Source organism: Mirounga leonina, unplaced genomic scaffold (genome assembly GCF_011800145.1).
Source record: "Mirounga leonina isolate KUSES-001 unplaced genomic scaffold, KU_Mleo_1.0 Mir_125, whole genome shotgun sequence".
NCBI lineage: Eukaryota > Metazoa > Chordata > Mammalia > Carnivora > Phocidae > Mirounga > Mirounga leonina.
The window spans coordinates 36,755,401-36,777,649 of record NW_023270305.1 but is presented as its reverse complement, the minus strand read 5'-3'; the positions used below and the strand labels follow the sequence as shown (position 1 = coordinate 36,777,649).

Below are 22,249 nucleotides of genomic sequence, written 5' to 3'. Positions count from 1 at the left end.
AGGTCTACATTATTACCCTCAATTCTAAAAATAGGAAACCGAGTCTCAGATTCAGTGATTTCTCACCCAAGTAAGAAAAGGCAGGCTCCAAAACTTGTATTCTTTCCACTAGCCCATGCCACTGCCTTTTGATGACATTTCATTCTGCAGTATTGCTTTAGTACTGATCATTTAGATGCCATTCTGCAATTTCAAAAATGCTAATACAGTTTTTAAAGAGAAATGAGCTGCCTTCTTTTTTGTGAATTGTCCAACTAAAGGTTTACAAGAAGAATCTTGACAGGATCATTACATCCTGCTCATTTTCCCCTTTATTTAATCAACAATTCCCTAGAACCTTGAAGCCTTTTAGAAGTGATGCTTAAGAAATGTAGCTAGACAATATGGCAGTGCATTCAAGTGGAAGGCTGGCTTTCTATCCATAAAGAGATGACCCTACAGTAAAATGTCAATGTGGCTTTTTTTCAAGCCATTGGCATTTTGCTAGTGATTTTTAGTTTAATGGGAGAATAATAACAAATACTTACATGTGGAAATCAAAAAAATGTCATTAGAGGATGTAATTATTTCTTTGAAAAACCAGAGAACGTTTTTAAGAAGGGTATGCCATGCATACCATCATGAAATTGTGTAGCCACATTTGTTTTCCAGTTACAAAATACAGAGGATTTGTTTTTGTTTTTGTTTTTGTTTTTAAAGATTTTATTTATTTATTTGACAGAGAGAGAGATAGCGAGAGCAGGAACACAAGCAGGGGGAGTGGGAGAGCGAGAAGCAGGCTTCCCGCCGAGCAGGGAGCCCGATGCGGGACTCGATCCCAGGACCCTGGGATCATGACCTGAGCCGAAGGCAGACGCCTAACGACTGAGCCACCCAGGCGCCCAGAGGATTTGTTTTTAGAAACTTATACTCTATATAAAATGAGGCAAATATGTGTTGAGCATTATTTTAGTGTCAAATTAAAACCCGAATTCTTCTTCTTCAGTGGGCTTTATGACCTCTGGCAGGCACATTTCTCAGTGCTTCAGTGTCCTTTTCTGAATCATAGGGATAATACTTTCATTTCCTCATTTTCACTGACATATGCTATGTGGGTAATAAGCTGGGCATATCTAGAGAGCACTTATTTAGGGTTATGTTAAGAAAGAACAACGTGGCATTCTTAATCATGATTTGTTGTGATCTAGAAACTAATCAACAACAGAAAAAAATGAGATTTTGCTGGGGTTATTTTGCTTTTTGTTTTTGGAAGAAACTTTTTAAATATGCTAGTGGGGAAACAGGTGGTTTTTCTTTCCTAGAACTCAGTAGGTTTTGTGTTAAATGTATCCCCCAGTGACTTGCATCTATCATTCCCTTTATGTGAGACCAGTAATGTTGATTCTGTTCCAAGAAAAACTAATGGCTTATATATTTTTTCATTTTCGTATTGATTCCAATTATTATATTTTTTGGTTTACCAAGAATCTGAAGCCCCTTATCAGTATTTACAAAAGATGGCTTGAAATTTATGTTTTAAATATACCAAAGTTACCAGGATTTGGAATTTGACACAGTATTTTAAAAATATATGTCATATAATAAAACTATAAAAGTCAAGGTAGCATGGTGGGAATTCTAGCCCATATTTTATTTTATGTGTGTATGTGCGTGTGAGTGTGGGTGTGTGCATGCACACACACAAGAAAAAGGGGTAAGAGAGAAAGAGAGGGTAAATTTAATGGCTACTACAAAAAGTTTGAGAAAATGTACAAATCATTTTTATTTCATAAGATGAAGTTTATATCCCTACTTTCCTGTTGGAGACATTTCTTTAAATACATTTAAAGTATTAGGTGAAAATAAAGAAATTAATACCATGTATGATTGCTTCTGAATAGCCTGATCATTTGATTCTCCTCTTTTTTATTGTTAACTGAAGATCAACATGATTTATGCTAAAATCTCCTGGTCCATGTTAGAATTTGGGTTTTTGTTGTTTTGTTTGTTTAGGTTATGGCAAGATTTCTTTGTTTTGGTATTACTAACTTTGAAAGTTGCTTCAGGAACAAATATTAACTTTAGCAAACGAAATAAGAATAGACAGAATATGTTGACAAAGTAATCAAATCACCTGTGTTGCAACTTTGATTTCGTTGATGCTTTTAGATTTCCTTATTAGCAGTGGTGAGCCCAGGAGTCCTGTTACCTTTCTTGTCATCTCCAGTGTTCTCTGTGCCTGGCTGATCTATTTCTGAATAACTTTTTATGATTCTTTAAACTCATTAATGTGTTTTTCGGTACCTAGTATTCAATCTGATTTATACTCCCCCAAGACACATATTGTGTGGGTTCAGTGACAGTGGGAGATGTAGTAGCTGTGTTTAAGCACCAGACCTGTTTATGCAGGAGTGTTGTGTGTTCAGTCAAACCATGGGTTTTACTTATCATTTTGGTTTGAAGGAAAGAGATAATTTAAGATGCGTGCGAGTGACAGAAATAGAAGATGTGTCATTTGCGGGAACTTGGTAAAAATTTTAGTAGGTAGAAAATCTGGCTGATAGTCAATGAAGTGCACTGGGGAAGGAAGTTTTGAGGGAAATATCCTGACATTTGGGGTATCTTCAAGCCTTTGACAGTAATTCCTTAAAGTGATTTCAAACTGAAAAGGAGGAGGAAAAATATTTGTCTTATAACTGCATTTCAGTTATTCACCACCAAATGCAGTTTATCTCTTTAAATAAGAGCTAAAGGGAATAATCAGATGAAGTTCTCCCAGGTCACAGAATCATACCTGCCTCCCCCTTAAATCAGGTAAGAGTAAAGGTTGTAACGTCAACAAGGAGCATTTAAGGCGAGTCTTTGTAAACACAGTAGGTTACATAACTAAGGATTATATGTACCTATATCTATAGACTTATTTAACAATATCTATACTAATGTCACAGTTTTTTAAAGACATTAACTGGCTCCCTTGAAATTTCATATTTAATAATTCTTTGATTCAATAGTTGGATCTTAACCTGAGAAAAACTTTGTAAGCTGACTTGTAACACTTAGATTTGTGATTTTAATCTCTATGTTGTTTGTTTTCTGCTGTGAGAAATAATACCATTAAGTGGCAATCATATTATCCCTACGTCATTGAATTATTACGAAGAGTGGCTTCTCAGAACTGTAGAAGAAAAAGAACTTGGCACTTTTAAACTTTCTCATATGGAAAATGGGAATTTGTATCCTACAATTTATAGAAAGAAGTATGTCAAAAACTGCATGAAAACCAGAAGACTGACACCCAAAGTGCATATATTTATAGTGTATGCTGTTTATTTTTCTAAATAAGTGTGCATTCCTGAACTAATATATTAAATACATTATAACATATACATAATCATAGATATTTTAAAAATAATGATGTAGACTTTTAAAAACAGTATTTTATTTTAACTATAAATAATACAGTGATGTAGTTAATATTAGCTGCTATAATGGATAAACCTCAAAATCTCAGAGGTTTACATAATAGAAGTTTTCATCTTATTACATAATACCCAAGTGAGTCTTTCTGATTCATGGGTCACTCTCCTCCAAGGGAAAACTTAGATACTTTGGCTCCTTCTATCTTATGGCTTTATCTTCTTCAAAACCCAGTTTGCAAAATTGTCTTCCTCTTGGGGGAATAAACATGGAGGGGAATTTTAACAGAGCAAATTGAGAAGAGCTCACACCGCTGAGTCTCACATTCTGTTGGCTAGAATTCAGCTGACCACACCAACTCCAAGGGAAGCTGTGAAATCGTGTTATCTTGTGAGCAGAGGAAAAAGAAATAAGTTTGGTAGCACCCAACAGTCTTCTCTATTAACCATAATAAAAATAATAAATAAAATAAATACATGATCTATAACTAAATGGCTAAATATTCTGCAGGCTTAACTTTTTTTAAAGTTTTGCAAATCATAGTTGTTTTTAGACCATCATTAGCTAATATCATAACTAATAATGATGGATGAGATTCATCACTAGTAATGATGGATGTAAATACATAATTCAACTTGAAGCTCTGAGGAAATTGTCTTTTCTTCAGCCTCCTATGTAGCCGACAAAGAGCTAGTATTAAGAGTAGGGGGAGGGTCAGCTCTGTATTTTCTTATAGTTCACTTGTGCTTGCATTTTTAGTATTATCTTCAGGCTCCAGTTTTTTTGCAAGAGGCTTTTTAAGTCTCCGGTCCATTTCGTGAGAGAGAGAGAGAGAGTGAGAGTGTGTGTGTGTGTGTTTGACAATCAGTTAATATAATCCTCAAATCCACTTAACTAGGGATACACTGAAGTGTAAGGCCACCACTGCCAATTCCTTGGGTTTGTGAACCTCTACCCTTCCCTCAAGATAGCTCATATGTGGCTCAGGACCATCTGATGTATGGCTGGGGTGGTTGTGTCAGTGTAAGTCCTTATATGAAACATTAATCTGACTTAATTTTTAAAATATTTTTAGATTAAAAAACAATATAGGGACACCTGGGTGGCTCAGTCAGTTAAGTGTCTGCCTTCGGCTCAGGTCATGATCCTGGGGTCCTGGGATGGAGTCCTGCATCCGGCTCCCTGCTCAGCGGGGAGTCGGCTTCTCCCTCTGCCTGCCGCTCCTCCTGCTTGTGATCTCTCTCTCTTGCTCTCTGATAAATAAATAAAATCTTAAAAAATATATATATATATAAGGTTCTGATATTTTTCTTGCATCCTACTGATTGTCCATTATTCCCTATAGAGTCTACTAATCTTAAAGAAGGAGAATATATAATCAAGTGCCTTTATTTTTAAGATTTATTTTATTTTAGAGAGAGGGAACGAGTCGGGGGAAGGGCAGAAGGAGAGAATCTTCAACAGACTCCCTGCTGAGTGGGGAGCCTGACAGGGGCTCAAACCACGACCTATGAGATCATGATCTGAGCCCAAACCAAGAGTAGTAAAAAGATTTGATGGATTTAGAGAGAATGGAAGTCTGGGTCAGTTGAATCCGTTAGCTAACTGCATTGACTAAAAAATATTTTTTGTTTCTTTTGGTTTCAGATTTGTTTCTGTGATGTCTTAGAACAGTCTGGTTTTATTTTGTGTCATTTTATTTTAATCTTCGTAAATGCAAAGTAGTGAATCATGGACATAGTTTAGTCATTCTTTTATTTTTAGTGACATTCAAAACAGCCTGGGATTTCCTCAGATGGACAAGGATGGTTAAAACATTTAGGACTTTTAAAAACAGAAATGCCTTCTTACTCACTAAATCCCCAACTCTAAGTGATGCTCTTTCAGTGAATGTCTGGCATTGTTTCAGTGTCTTAATTTTGAGCTTCATTTTTCATTGGCTGTAAGTAGACATTGAAAGTTGTGCAGATTCTAGGAAAACCCAGGTTGTAAGTAGAGCCTTTAAATAAATTTGATCTTGTGATTATTTGATTATCATGTTTTATCAAATTTAAGATGCAATAAATTAAAATATACATATTTAAGTGCCTCTGAGGAAAAAATACTATCAAATATATCTTTTAAATGACATAGATTGTAGGACTCATCCTTATTTCAGATATAGAAAAGTATGGGGGAAAAGGCATATCTTTTTTTTTTTTTTTAAGATTTATTTATTTATTTATTTATTTGAGAGAGAGCGAGAGTGAGAGTGAGAGCCAGAGAGAGAGAGCACAAGCAGGGCGGGAGGGGCAGAGGGAGAAGCAGACTCCCCGCCGAGCAGGGAGCCCGATGTGGGACTTGATTCCGGGACTCCAGGATCATGACCTGAGCCGAAGGCAGTCGCTTAACCAACTGAGCCACCCGGGCGCCCCGGAAAAGGCTTATCTTACAATGGACAGAATACAATATTTAAGCAAAAATATAAGGAGACATTACAGGATATATAAAGTACTAGAAGGTTAATATAGCTTAAAGGAAAGTAATTTTTTAAAAAAAGCAAGGTAGATATAAGCACAAATAAGAGCAAAGATTGAGGCTAATACAGTAATAGTAATTATTAAAACATATGCCTTCTAGCAGGGACCACAAATTTAGGTTAAACTTTTTGAAGTCAATGCAAAAAGGAAGCATTAATTTATTATACAATTAATGTCCATAACATAAAGTCAAACCAGTTTGTAAGGAGAAACTGCAATATTCTTGGTACTAAAGTGATCCAGAAATTTCTCTGTGTAGTATGGAGAATATCATCAAAAACCCTGCAATATACACAGTGATTTCCTAAAACTCGTTGTGGTAGTATCCCTCCATTGATGTAAGTGATAGCATCCTAAGGTAGTAAAAATATTTCTACCAGTCTCCAGTATAATACCATTTCTCTTTTTGCTTTTCTGCTTTAATATTGAGTGGTTGTGATTTTATTATTGGTGGAGAGAGAATGGACAGAACTTCCTTCAAGCAAACTAAATGCTGTTTCTCTCGGACAAGTTTTTGGAAGGAAGTGAATCTAGACTATACTCCCCAGAGGTTATGAGAAATGGAGCTCCTCTGGGCTCCTACTTAAATATGAAACAGCATGCCTTAATAAAGAGTGGGGGAAATGTTAGCTTAACATCCTTGAAAGAAAATTGAGTTTCTTATGAAGAAGATGTATCTAAAGAGAAGGCTACCCTATTTCATCTTGGCTTATAGACACTACTGAGATACTTCCTAGGAAATAAGTTTGAATCACTTCTTACCTATAAGATGAATGGATAATCCAGTACTCAATTGTACCTCTTCATAAATTACAGCCACTCAAGTCTAGAAAAAAATTTATTGTATTTATATATATTATTATGTATAATATGTACATTTATTATAGAATATCTGTTTTGGGGTTAATTTCTGAATTCTACTTTTTGGCATCATATACTTCAAAAGAAACTATTTGGGAACTGTGTACCAAAGCAACTGAGTGAGAAGGTTTGCCTTGTAGTTTTATTTAAAAGTTGAGGGTGTTGGGGCACTGGGTGGCTCAGTTGGTTAAATGTCTGCCTTTGGCTCAGGTCACGATCCCAGGATCAAGCCCTGCATCAGGCTCCCAGTTTAGTGGGGAGTCTGCTTCTCCCTCTCCCTCTACCTGCCACTCCCCCTGCTTGTGTGCTCTCTCTCTCTCAAATAAATAAATAAATAAATAAATAAATAAATAAATAAATAAATAAAATCTTTAAAAAAAATAAAATAAAAGGTGAGGGTGAGTCGGGTTGCCTGGGTGGCTCAGTTAGTTGAGTGTCTGTTGATTTGGCTCAGGTCATAATCTCAGAATTGTGAGATCCAGCCCTGTGTCAGGCTCTACGCTGGGCATGGAACCTGCTTGAGATTCTCTGTCTCCCTCTCCTTCTGTCTCTCCCCTGCTGCACATGCATGCTCTTGCTCTCTCAAAAAAAAAAAAAAAGTTGGGGGTGAGTCTACAAAAAATAATAATTTAAATGGAATACATTATACATAGGCTTTCTTTATAGAAATAATTAGTAGTATTCAGGTCTATTTCAGATTAAATAATAAATCCTTATTTCAAAGTTAAAGAGTGTTTGCTTCTAGGTCTGGAAACAAATCTCAGTATCAGTGAACGTATATCTGAATTCTACATTGTCAATATCAGATAACGTGAGGAAATTTCAAAGGCAAAGAGACAGAATAATTCTCTATTTTATCCCTCCACAAATCACTAGTGTATTATTAAAAGATTGTCATTTCTTTTTTTAATTAATTAATTAATTAATTTTTAAAAAAGATTTTTATTTATTTATTTGACAGAGAGAGACAGAGCGAGAGAGGGAACACAAGCAGGGGGGAGTGGGAGAGGGAGAAGCAGGCTTCCTGTGGAGCAGGGAGCCCGATGCGGGGCTCGATCCCAGGACCCTGGGATCATGACCTGAGCCGAAGGCAGTCGCTTAACCAACTGAGCCACCCAGGCACCCCAAAAGACTGTCATTTCTGATTCTGACTTTTGAAGCTGTGGAATTATCAATAACTATGCATTTTATGATTTAATTCTTTTTGTCGAAAATGGGGTGGGGAGTTGTGTTGGGGTGGAAAGACCAGTTCAATAAGAAATTCTAGTGTAGTAGTTTCTGACACATGGAAATCTTACTTTAGTTATTATGAAGTTACAATAAGTTTGATTATCAAAGTCTTTTACTCCAGAACTAGTCTCACCTTGTTGGGCTTCCTTTCTGTCCAATGTGCACAACATCCATATACCTTAAATGTCATGGAGATTCTATGATAGGAAATAACTTCTAATAGAGTATACCACAAGGTGAGCGTATATCTTTTCATATATTTTATAAGGAAAAGCATAAGTCATATTTATGCTTACTCTATAATTGTTAAATGAATAAATGAGGTTATCGAGGAATAATTCAAGGATAATGTCATTTTGACTAGTTGGCAGTTCTTTAAAACCTGAGGTAAGATTTCTCTGGAGAAGCTTCATTTTATCAAATGTATTACCATTTGAGCATTTAACTTTCTCCTATCTTAAGTTAGACAGGTTTTCTTCTTTTAGAAATTTTTCATTTATTTTCAGTTGCTCCTGGAATAAATAACTTGTTTTTGATAATTTTGTTTTCAAATATTTTGCCTCAGAAAACTCTTGCTTTTTTTAAGCTATAGCAGTCATCACAACCCTCTCTTATTGTAGCTGAGAAATTATGATGAAGTACTTCAGAGAGACGCAACTGTAGAATTCACAAAGACTTACTACCCACATCTGCAAAGTGCATGAATCCAGCAAAACAATGCTCAAGTTGCCATTTTTATTTTCAGCTCTTGGTTCAGTTTTATTGTTTTTCTCGATTGCTCCAACAGTTGTTTGATTCATAGCATCCACATCTGTATAATCTTACTTTTCCAAGTTCTTTGTGATTGTACAATAGAGGAGATTGCCTTCTAGCCAAGAGTCAGTTGGTTAATTCATCAATTAGCTGCCATGTCACCCAAAATAGGAGGAAGAGGTCACCTGTTAGAAGTCATTGCTTCACCTCTCTCACTTTTTTTTTTTTTCCGCTTCAACTAGACTACTGTTTCTCAAAGTAAGGTCCATAATCCATATGTATACCGTAGTTTTGTGTGATAAATTCAAAATTCCCTAGCCCAGACCTACCTGAGCAGAAACACTATAAGATCTATAAATTTGTCTTCTATTAGGCATGTTGATGACTTTTAGGCATGATCAAGTCTAAGAATTGTTGTCCTAAAATTCAGTGTTTCTTAGATTTTAATGTGCATATAAATTACCTAAGGATCTTGTTAAAATGCAGATTCTCTTTTAGTAGTTCTGGAATGGGGCCTAAAATTCTACATTTCTAACTAGCCTCAGGTGGCAGTGATGTCTCCAGAGTTCACTTTCAGTTGACTGCCCTATAGGTAAGGTTTAGACAAACTACTCTGTTGCTGGTTCTTGCGTGACAGAGTTGCTGAGACAAAGTGTCTTGGTGTTCTGACTATGGCTTATTGTTTTGGAAAAAAGTATTCCGTGTCTATTGAGCTTTTAGATCATGGAATCAGAGAACTGATCAAGTAGAGATCATAAAACATTGTCAGATAAACAAATTATCTTACAATAAAACATATTGCAAGAAAAAGTAAAGAATGAAATGATATTGGCCACTGAATTATTGCTATTACTCAGGAATGGAGGGTCGACTTTTAGGACATTAGCTGTTGATTAGCCCGTCTATACCATTAGATTAGCCAGTCTATTCCAGCCTGGCTCTTGTGGTTTTATACTCAGATCATACCTTCAGTGCATCTGAAAACTGGTGCCCATCCTCTGGCTATTGCTAATGTTTTCCATTGGCCGGGGTCCATTGGGACCATCATTATGTCAAGATTCAGAGACCTTTGACCACTATACCCTTATCTATGAGCTGAAGGATTTCTTCTCCTCTCTAATGAGAGGCAGGGACATTGAAGAAATATTAGAGGTAGAACTAGAGAATAGTTAGTATCCTTCTAAGCTAAGGTTGAAGAGCATACAGAAGGGGGCATGTGAAAGATTTAGAGAGAAGCTGACATAGTTAATGAAACAGGGTTCTGGAGGATGTGTTCAGAAGACCAGTTAAGGGAATGATGGTAGCAGAATGCCTTTCTTAGCATAGGAGGGAGGGAGATGGAGATAGGTACAGAGAGAAGTAAGTTTGATGATAATGTCCTTTTTAAAGCTACAGGAGTTTGGAGAAGATTATTGCTAAGAGAACTAGCCAAGAGACATTTCCAGAAGGAAGGAGAATTGAGTCAATAGCAGTAAATGTGGCAGACTGGTATGATGTGATAAAAAAAATAATTAGATTTTGGCAACTTATTGATTACCTTAGTGAGAGATCAGTTTAAGAGAACTTTGCTACAGGAGGTATGGGAATAAAAGCAAAATTTAGTGGGCTGAGAAATGAATAGAGAGAAAAAAATGAACACTTTAAATATATGCTCAAAAAATTGGCAGTGACTAATAAAATCTAAACTCTTTGGCTTGGCTTTCATCAAAGTTTGTTCCACTACATCTGTCTAACTTTACTTCCTGTATCATTCATATAGCCTTTTCCCAAGTAGGTCTGGTCTCCTTACTGCCTTGGAAACATCATTCCAATTCTATATGTGTCAATATTCATGCTATTACTCCTAATCTCTGTTGCTGGATGGAACTTTTTTCTCTTCTCTTCTTCTCTTCTCTTCTCTTCTCTTCTCTTCTCTTCTCTTCTCTTCTTCTTTTCTCTTCTTCTCTTCTCTTCTCCCCTCCCCTCCCCTTCTTTCTTTTTCTTTCTTTCTTTTTTCTTTCTTTCTTTCTTTCTTTCTTTCTTTCTTTCTTTCTTTCTTTCTTTCTTTCTTTCTTTCTTTCTTTCTCTCTCTCTCTCTCTCTCTCTCTCTCTCTTTTCTCCTACTGCACAAAAGATGTACTTGCAAATTGTTAGAAAGGAAAGAAGAGATTTGGATCTTATATGACTCTAGGCTTGGGTGAACGTTGGTATGGGCATTAGAGAGTGCCTGGTTGGGGTAGGAGGACGTATAACATTCAGCCAGGAATTTCCACAGAAAAGCCATCTCTTAAAAGATTGCCCTAGACACTTAATAGTCTGTAAGTACTGTCTACCCAAGACCTAGTGCCTGTCTGAATATCGAACCTTAGGCATAAATACCTGTAGCCTCAGAGGTCATTGAGCTGCCTCTGTGACTACCACCTTTTGATTAGAATGTGTCCCTGCTGCTCTGATCTCTCCAAGGCATCCAGTCATGGATTCCATTACATTCTTACATTGAAACTACCTGTGCTATTGGCTAGCATTGATAGTTTGGATACTCCCTAACTTACTGAAGAGGTGGTAGATGTATCTGTGGGACTAAATAGTGGTAGTCTTCATTGAAAACTCTCTGATTCTTGCTCTTTAGTATATCTCAGTTCTTCATGACTAAGGAACAAATTCCTTTATTCTTCTGTATTTTACTAGTAGAAGAATATTGTTTTATGGAAACCCTAAGCTCTACCATTTTGTTAGTTACAACAAATTTAGGACAGTTTTGTCCATCCTTCACACTCAACTGATACAAAAATCCCTGATATGTTTTTTCAGCTTGAGACCATTGAATACATCAGATGTTATAAGGCATTGCAGAAAGGTAGGATAAAACCGTTGGTTAATGTTTCCCTAACATTGATAAGTACATTCTTATATTGTGATATCTAAAGAATGCCATTGAATATAAGGATAACAGTAGGATACAAATAACACATGTAGACAATATGGAGACAGATATGAAGAATAAATATATTTTAAGATTATTTTATCCTTTAACAACCTCTCATTCAGTTAGACAGTAAAACTAGAAGAAACTACTGAATTCTAAATTTCTAAAGATACAGTATCGGGCACAGGAATAATTTAGCCTTTGGTTTTTCTTGAGCCATATGAATTTAAGGAAGTTATTTTTTCTACCTCTGATGCATCTCTAAGCCTAATTTCTTCATCTATAAAATCCAGAATAGAACCGACGTAGATGGGCTTTAACTTTCACACTTTTAAGTGTAAATGTAGGTATAGGTCAAGAAGAATAAAAATATATAACATCAAGGTGAAAATGACAGCTTCAAGTGGGAGAAAAGGAAAATGTGTAATAGAGTGCTGTAGGTTCTTACTGGAGGATAGGAGAGTGTGCTCATCTAGCAGGAGAGGGGGATTGAATCTGAGAGTTGCCTAGCTGGCTAGACTAAGAATTCCCAAGAGTAATTTATCCTTAAAAGGATAGCCTCCACGTTCTCATGTACTGTTAGACCTAAACTACTTTTGTTGTTTCCATCCCAAACATGTCATATACTGGCCAAGAAGTGAGCAGCAAGAGTCCTGCATATGCACATCCTAAATGACCTTTCTCTAATTTACTAAAAGCCTTTTAACTTTGCAATTGGAAAGGGAAATGGACTGAATGAAGATAAATTGTCTTGGCTTTCTTGCTGATTTACTGTATAACTATCTGGAATGCTACTTGTAGAATAATATGGGAAGAAATGACATCTTAACATTTTTGTCTTCCTATCCAAGAATATGGTATGTCTCACTATTATTCAAGTTACCTTTTACGGTCTTCATTAAAATTTTTCTCTTTTTCTTCATCTATGTTTTGTGTTATGGTTATCCCTGATAATATCAAGTTATTGTGAATAGGATATTTAAAATTACATTTTTTAAAAGATTTATTTGCGGGTGGCGCCTGGGTGGCTCAGTCGTTAAGCATCTGCCTTCGGCTCAGGTCATGGTCCCAGGGTCCTGGGATCGAGCCCCGCATTGGGCTTCCCCTGCGGGAAGCCTGCTTCTCCCTCTCCCACTCCCCCTGCTTATGTTCCCTCTCTCGCTGTGTCTCTCCCTGTCAAATAAATAAATAAAATCTTTAAAAAAAAAAAGATTTATTTACGAGAGAGAGAGAGCACGTGTGCAAGTGGGGAGGGGAGCAGAGGGAGAAAATCTTCAAGCCAACTCCCTGCTGAGTGCAGAGCGTACCCAAGGCTCCATCCCACCACCAATGAGGTCATGACCTGAGCCGAAACCAAGAGTCAGACACTTAACTGACTAAGCCAACCAGGCGCCCCTAAAACTACATTTATTTACTAGTTAGTGCTGTTATGTTAGATTTTTTTATTGTTTATCTAGTATTTAGCCACCTTGTTCTTTGCTCTTATGGTAATTCTAATAGTTTGTCTTTGAATTCTTTTGCATTTTATTGATACGGTCATATTCTGTATAGGTAATAGCATAATTTACTGTTTGCCTTTCTAACATTTATATCTTTTTTTAAATCCAATTTGTTGACATTGTCCTCTAATAAAATACTGAATACCAATGGGGAGGGTTGACAATTGTTTCTTTATTCTAAACTGATTAAGACATGAGCATTTATGGACCCCTATCACTTCCCCTCTATTTTTCTCTTTCATCCTATCATGGTCTTCCACTCATGAGTAAATGAGAGCTTTGACTAAAAGAGGACTGAATTGATTTGCTTCATTTAGATGTAATCACATTTTTTCTTAGAAACTTCCTGTAATATTCCATGGCTTTTTTTTTTCCATATAAGTAACAGTTTATACTAATTTGCTATTATGAGCATACCTAAATTGTTTATACAGTAATGCAGCATGAGATAACAGAAGAATTGAAATGTATTACTTTTACAGAAAATGAATGGATGAAATAGTCAGTTTGCTATTTTGACAGCTTCACTATCAGCTTCTACTCCCCCAGGTTGTCAGTATACCCAAAGTTAACAGCTCCTTCCCCTCTCTGTTGTTTCCAATTTGAGAAGACTAAAAAAATTAGATCTCAAAACTCAGAACTGCATATAAGATGAGAATAAGTGAGATATCACTGAGAATAAAAGTATTTGCCTCTAATAATGAGCCTATCATAAATCAAGATTTTTGAGGTGTTTGCAGTATTTGTTTAGGGGGCTTTTGTGCTTATTTCCAGGTATTGGCTGTTTGGTGGAGTTGAGGTTCTTAGAAGAGTAGTATGTTAATGCGTTAAAGTATATCCTTATTAAGGAGAACACTCTTGGGGTGCCTGGGTGGCTCAGATGGTTAAGTGTCTGCCTTTGGCTCAGGTCATGATCCCAGGGTCCTGGGATCGAGCCCTACATCCCTGCTAGCAGGGAGCCTGCTTCTCCCTCTGTCTGCCTGCTGCTCCCCCTGCTTGTACTCTCTCTCTGTCAAATAAATAAAATCTTTTTAAAAAAAGAGAGCGAGAACACTCTTGTACCTTAGGAAGGTAACTTTTGTGACAGGCTGTCTTTCTTCTGATGGTTGCCTCATTGTGGGTGGAATTGAAAAGACTAATGTCTTATGGGCTACATACACATTTTACAGCAAACTATCGTTATCTGACAGTCTTATTCTTAATGATGGTACCTTCCTTTTTTTTTTTTTTTTGTCTCGTGTTTGTATTTAAATGTCCTTATAGAGTCTTTCTTTAATTCACTGTATCTAATTATTTAGCAATCAAAAGAGAGCTAAGTACGACAGGTCCACAGTGTTACATTCACCACCTCTTACGTATTGGTTCTGCTTGTATTCATCAGCTTAGTTCACATTTATTCAATACTTTTTTGCCTTCTGGTGTTATTGCTTGCCCTATAAACTGACTGGACATTAATTGTGACTTTGACTAATCACTTTGTTTGCTTTTGGGGTTAGAGTAAAATAGGAGAAACAACAGCATTTGGAACTTTTTTGTGGACTAGCTTTCTTGATCACCTCCAATAAAATCCTGAGTCTGCTAATCAGGGCAAATGTCAGTGAAAATAAACCACAACACCCACATTTTTATGAAGCCGATAAAAAATATGGAGGCCACGATGACTCGCAACTTTTGCTGAACAGAATATGAAACCAATTTTTTTCATTCCACTCTCAAACTTCTCACTGGTAGGAAATAAAGGATCAGAAATCTATAGGAGATAAGTTGTTTGAAAGATAATAACAGCTTTGTTAGCAAATTAAATAACTAGTTATAGTGCTAAAAGAAGTTTGGCATTTGAGATGTGTTACAAACTATGATACTTGGAAAAAGAGTGGCAATGAAAATCTAATTTCAAGTCTGGAAATTTTAGCTGGTTAACCAAATTATGAGACTAAATCATTCGGTTCCCTCAGATCAAATTTGCCATTTTGTTTTTATAAGATGAAATCAGAAATAGCAGAGCTCTTCAAAAGTCCTTGATAAATGACCTGTAAGTAATGGGTATTGGTGGCCCACTCTTCATTAACTGTTCTTTCACCTCTGCCCTGACTCTGGGGACTCAGGACTGGGTGTTGGTTCTCCTGAGTCAGTGCTCAGAGGCAATTCCACATTGGTTTTCCTTTTCTTGCCTTCCGGAAGCTGGTTACTCCAGTGTGCACTGTCCTATCAATCTGTAAAAGCACAACCTCCAGTGAACTGGAAACTAAGTTACCGGTGGGTCTGTTCTTCCAATGTATTCACATACTTTTTTTTTTCTCTCTATGAAATAAATAGCTGTTTATTTATATGCTAACTCGTATAATTCCCCGTTTTCCTTAAGATTAGGCTATGGGATGTGCATTCATGATTTAATAAACAAGGGCTGTTTTAAAATGATGAGATGATACTGTGTTTTTTCCTAGACAGTGGTGCAGATTAGTTTGACAGTTTTTCTTTCGTCTTTAAGGTGACAACCCTTGTCAACACAAGCAACAAAGGCCCATCTGGTAAAAAGAAAGGGAGGTCAAAGAAAGCCCATGTACTGGCTGCCTCTGTAGAACAAGCCACTCAAAACTTCCTGGATAAGGGTGAACAGATTGCTAAGGAGAGTCAAGATCTCAAAGAAGAATTGGTCGCTGCAGTTGAGGATGTACGCAAACAAGGTAGGAAGAATAATATTGTTCAAGAGGGATCTATACTGATGTGCAAACAATGGATTTATCTCTAGAACCAATGCATATTTGCTCAAAGAAGTCGTCTTATGTTTTTCCTCAGTATCTGCGCTTGTCATTTTTAATATTTGCTGGAATTAGGTGCATAGACAAATAGAGATATTTTTAGTTGTGGTGGTGTACCACAGCTATGAAAGCTTTATGTCTGCTGTTACTTCCAAATTTTCAAGTTGTTTTCTCTTGGTAGATGAATGCAGACTCTTGTGTCAAACTGAGGCTCCAGGGAGGACAGGATGAGAATTCCTCATACTTAACAGAGTCACTGAACGCCCAGGGTTTTAAAGAGGAGGGAGGAGATGATTGTAAAGCAGTGTAATAAAATTATTGTTGCTTTGTATGATTTTCAAATTTATATCTTCAGTTCACAGCTAGTTAGCTATCTATGGATCTGTTAATTATATAGCTAGCTAGTTAGCTAAAATGCAGTTTTTCAGCGTACTTAAAATTTTTAAATGTGGTAAAATACCCATAACATAAAATGTACCATTTTAACCTTTTTTAAACTGTATAATTCAGTAGTGTTAGGTGTATTTACATTGTTGAGTAGCCAATCTCTAGAACGTTTTCATCTTGTCGTACTGAAACTCTATACCAACAGAACAACAATTCCTCATTTTCCCATTGCCCTAGCCCCTGGCAACCACTCTTCTACTTTTCTATGAATTTAACTACTCTAGATACCTTTCATAAGTGGGATCATATAGTATTTACGACTGGCTTATTTCACTTAGCTATCTTCATGGTTCATCCATGTTGGAGCATGGGTCAGAATTTCCTTTATTTTTAGGACTGAAAATATTCTAGTATATGTATATACCACATTTTCTTTATCGCTTCATCCATTGATGGACATGTGTTTCTTCTACCTTTGGCTATTACCCCCAGCCTGGCCTCCCTACTGTGTTTCCTATCTCAGTAAAAGCCGTGCATATGTATCCAGTTGTGGACTGAGGAAATCTTGGTATCGTTCTTGTTATTTTTCTCTCCTTCCAAATACAGTCTATTACAAAGTCCCATAGATTTTTAACTCCAAAATATCTCTTAAGTGGACCAATTCCTGTCTTATTTACTCAAAGGTACCATGTTTTACTTGCCCCGGGCTTTAGTACAGGCTGTCTTCTTTTACATAGTTAAGGATGACTCATTCTGCACCTCCCAGCTCAAAGAAAACCTTCCCAGGGAAACCTTTCCTGACACTCCTGTCATACTTTTTCATGGCTTTTTCCTTTATCACTTTGTACAGGAGAATTTAATATTTGTGAAGTAACCTGATTGATAACTTTCTACCATGACACACTATAAATTAATAAAGATAAAGACCAGATCTTTTGCTGATCCATGCTTTGCAGTTCTTAGCAGTCATAAGACTTCAATGAATATTTGTTGAATAAATGAAGCAATAGATGAATAAATGTTTTATCTCTTTTCTTCTTACAAACCTACCACTTTTTAAATTCCCAGATGGGTATTTAGTCCCTGGAAATACCAACCCTCCTTCTTCACCAACAACCATTATTTTTCATGCTGCCATCTTCTTCCCTATCTTCTCTCCCCTGAAAGTTAATTTCATTTACATTACCCTAATATAAATTGTTATGTAATTTGAAATGTTAAATTTTACATATTTCATCTAATGTGGATGGAGTATATTTGTATACGTGTTTTAACAACATGAAAGCTTCCAAATTTTCAGGTCCTGTTGAAGATTGGTAATCCTTCTGAATTGCAAATGTACACTGTTTGTTTTCATGCATATGTAGTTTTCTTTTCTTTCTTTTTTAGGGTGACTGCATACACTTAAAGTGCACTATTTTATAAGCTTTGACAAATGTATACACTGTAAAACCATCACCACACTCAGGATAGTGAACCTATCCCTAGTGAAGAGGGCTTTGATTGGTCCCTAGGATGCTTTCTCAGAGCATTTATCTTTAATGGTGTTATATTTTCCCTTACAGTTTTTTCACCAATCTTTTAGCTTTCCCTTATTTTTCCTCATAATTTAGTTTTCACACATTCTGTAGAAATTAATATTTCAGTTTTCTCAAAGCTTATATAAGGAATGCTTTTTTTTTTTTTGGACATGATATAAAAACCAACATAGTTCTTAGCCAGCCTGTCCAGGAGATATGAGAATGAGATTTTTTTTTTAATTTTAAAAGATTTTATTTATTCATTTGAGAGAGAGAGACAGAGCACAAGCAGAGGGAGAGCGAGAGGGAGAAGCAGGCTCCCCGCTGAGCTGGGAGCCTGATACGGGGCTTGATCCTAGGACCCTGGGATCAAGACCTGAGTCAAAGGCAGACGCTCAACCATCTGAGCCACCCTGATGCCCCAAGAGTAAGATTTTTTAAAGATGCTAGTTTAGGACAGCTTACAGCGGTCACTCTATGGAGGATATTTTAAACTTTCTCTGTATTATCCAGTTCTTATTATAGAAAAATTATGCATCAGAAATGATGCCTATGAGTTGACTGTATGCAAGCCCCACTAGTGGGGGCGCCTGGGTGGCTCAGCCCCACATTGGGCTCCCTGCTCTGCGGGGAGTCGGCTTCTCCCTCTCCCTCTGCCTCTCTCTCTCAAATAAATAAATAAAATCTTTAAAAAAAATAAAAAATAAATAAAAGGTCAACTATCATGTGTCCCTTTTGCTGAACAGTGTCAAATTTAAGGAAACATTGTTATAGTCTGCAAAATAGCAAACATTCTACGGGTAAAAGCTTTAGAAATTTTCTTTTCCTGGGGCGCCTGGGTGGCTCAGATGGTTAAGCATCTGCCTTCGGCTCGGGTCATGATCCCAGGGTCCTGGGATCGAGCCCCATGTCCAGCTCCTGGCTCAGTGGGGAGCCTGCTTCTCCCTCTGCCTCTCCCCCTGCTCGTGCTCTCTCTCTCTCTCTCTCTCTCTCTCTGTGTCTTGAATGAATAAATAAAATCTTAAAATTTTTTTTTCTTTTCCTCTTTCTCTCATTGTCAAATATCTCTCACTCTCTCTATATAGAGTTCAGATGCCTGTCATATGTGAGAGATGCCTCTCGTGCCTGACAACAGAGCCCTCAGGCTCTCCTTTCTGCTCTCTGACCCTTCTCAGTTCTTAGTGTACAATCTCCTTAGCCCATCCGGTTTTGCCCAATTTTCCCATTGGCCCATACCCAGATTTTATTCACAAATGAGAGCCTGGGTTGATTTTCAGAGAGAGATAGGGTGATTGAGGGGAACACTTAAGGATTAGAACAGGACTATTTAGTTATTGGAAACTTCAAAACTTAGTATCTTTCCTTCTGTCATAGAAGTCTACTTTCTTACCTGTAAGATGATATTCAGAAATTATGAGAATGCGGCCATCAAGAAATAATATCCTCCTATAAAGTGGCCCTAGTATCTGTATATGCTCACTTATTAAATAATGTGTAGTTTAGAACTAAATCTATGAGAGGGGATCTTTTACTATTGAGTTGTTTTTGCTTTTTTAAATCAAATGATCTGAAAGTGTTGCCACTTTCTAAATAATTTTCAGCACGAGTCAATGCCAGAAGTTTTAATATTGTACAACTACATTTTCAGACTTTTAATACAGAACCATTTCTTATTGGGGTTTTTCTGCATCCAAAATGAGATTTTACAGCATCCATGATTGCAATCACTGTAATATGGCAAGATTATATATGAAATTATCTATTTATGCCATTATTGTTTCTAGGCTAGACTTAGTGTTATTTGAATTTCTTTATCATTTGAAAAATGTATTATCTCTTTTAAACCTAGGCTGTATGCCAGATTCTTAAAAGTGCTCAGTATGAGGGGTGACAATATTTTTATTAAAACTAGATTATTCCAGTAGAAGATTTTCCTGTGCTTTTAAGTTCTAACCTGTAAAAAGAAGTGTTTGAGTGCATGTACAATAGAGTTTCTGTTAAAAACAAGTATCAAAACTAAGTCATCGAAATATGTATTAAAGAAGATAAATCATTGTATTCAAAATTTAGAACTCTGATATTTTAGACTTAGGTAAAGATGGAATATTTAGTCAGAGGTGTGTGTGTGTGTGTGTCTGTGTATCTGTGTAATTGTTTTATCATAGCTAAAGTAAAAGTAATTACATATATGTATATTGTCTTCCTAAATTAAGTTTAAACTTCATCAGGATAGGAACAATGGTGTGTATGTGTTTTTTCTACTCCCGAAGTACTTAGCATGGTTGCTGTAGCATGTGGCAGGTGATACTCAGGGGAAGGAGGCTTGCATGTCAGCAAAGCAGGCTTACAAGTCAACAGAGCACCAGATGTCTGGGTAAGATATCTGATATCTGATGTTACTTTAGCCAAAAGCTACATGATTTAAACTAAATCACTTAACCACTTGAAGCCTCAATTTCTCCAGTTTTCAAATACAGACAGTAATTGTTGCATTTTCCTCACTGGATTGTTTAACATAATGAAGTCACAAAGAAGTTATAAAGACATTATAAAAACATTAAAGGTTATATAGATGTGAGGTATATTTATTAATTATAATTTATCAAAACGATCTGTACTACCTATGGCGATAGCTCTCTTTCCTATCACTGAGCAGTCCTGGGCCTTCCAGGCAGGATGCTAGAGAGCTGAATCAGCATCCAGTAGTCTCCAGAAGGGGACTGAGTATCTCAGTGTGGCTTGGATTTGGTGGTGGTTGTGTGTGGTCCCAGAAAACTGTGATTTAATAGTTGTGCAGCTGGCGAACCATATGTAGAAAAGCTCCTAAGGAGGAACGCAAAGGGAGTTCCAGTCATGTCTTTATATTGAAGCTCTGGGCCAAAAACAAAGCTTGGGACAGAGAATGCCAAAACATTTTTAATGTTTACCATCAAGACCTTCCTGGATTGGAAACTCTTTCTGAACTATGGACTAGTTTGGGTTTCTTAAATTTCAGTGAATATTAATATCGCCTGGGAAGCTTTTGAAACTCTTGATGTTCAGGCCTTCACCCTTATCAATTAAGTTAGAAACTGTGGAGTAGGACCCAGGCATCAAGGTTTTTAAAGTTCCCCAGGTGATTAATCCACTTCTTGTCCATTATCTCCACTTTGATGACTCATCAATCCCTGTTAGTCAGCTAATGTTTCACATTAGGTAGCAGATGGCAGTCACTCATTTTAGAAGGCCTATAAGCTTATAGTTTGCATAGAGTTAGAGAGGAGAGATTTACATAGGAGAAACAGCCTGATATTCTATGTTAATATGTTGTAGATAGATATAGTCTGTGCTAAATGAGGTCTTATAATGCCTGACCTTCTGTAGGCACTCTGAGAATATGCTTTAAGTATACACTAAGGAACCAAATCTATAGGACAGTTAATATTTAAATTGCTGTTGGAAAAAAAAGGTATGAAGCTGGAATTAGCAAGGAGGAAAGTATGTTTAAGCTGAGCATGGATTAAAAATCTGTCAAGGATAGTGGGACAAACATTTCAGGTTGAAGCAACCTGATTTTTAAAGGCAAAGAGATAAGAATGACATTGATAATTGGGGGATGGATAGAAAACCTTGATTTGAAGAGAAGTTTCATATTCAGGCATAGTTAGAAATCTGGTAAGATGATAACAAGGGACCACAGTGGGAAAAGTTTAACTAGGCTGTGTATAGACAACATGATGGAATAAAGATAGGAAGAAAAGAAGGAAGCTAGCTGATTGGCTCCTACCTTTTAAGTGATATTTTAGAGATTATTTTGGCAACTACATGGAAAGTTGACTAAATCAGAGAAAGATTGGACTCAGATTGCTTATGTGTTATCGTAATATTGAAGCGAAAACAAAGCAAAAATACTTTGAGGTTCTAGGATTGGTGTGGTGGCAATAAGAAGAGAAATAAGAAACTAGATGTTACAAACACTGTGAAAAAGAATAAAAGATTTGCCATTTATTGAAAAAACAAGAGTCATTATTTATTCTAAATTTTTGGCTCTGTACAACTTAATTGGGATATTTAAGGGGTGACAGGGATGGGGAGAAATGACTGATTTGATTTTAAACATCGATGAATGAGAGGAACTGCCTAGCAGATGGTTAATGCTATGGGAATGGAACTTTGGAAAAACAGAGAGATTTGACATCTTTTGAGTTGATGAATGAAGCTTTTTAGAGACAGACTTTTTTTTTTTTTGAGTACTTGCCAATAGATATATAGAGAAGAATAGAGAGAAGTAGGTTTAGTTTTGGATGAAAGGCTCAATCAGGATTACAAGATGGGATAGAAATAGAGGAGAGAGGCATGCCCTGAAATATGACCAGAGAACAAAGATAGTACAGAATCCTGAAATCCAAGGTAATAGAATATTTTGCAAAGGAGACTGATC

The 22,249-nt window shown here is 36.5% G+C and overlaps 1 protein-coding gene across 6 annotated transcripts in view; it reads left to right on the top strand.

Annotated features, from left to right (window-relative positions):
* Window positions 1–22,249, top strand: part of CTNNA2 (catenin alpha 2) — a 957,367-nt gene that overhangs the window by 80,603 nt on the left and 854,515 nt on the right. For all 6 annotated transcript variants that reach the window (XM_035001191.1, XM_035001192.1, XM_035001190.1 and 3 more), the window contains exon 2: window positions 15,652–15,847. In XM_035001191.1, the coding sequence (XP_034857082.1) occupies window positions 15,652–15,847 (196 nt within the window). The remainder of the gene's footprint in view (window positions 1–15,651; window positions 15,848–22,249) is intronic.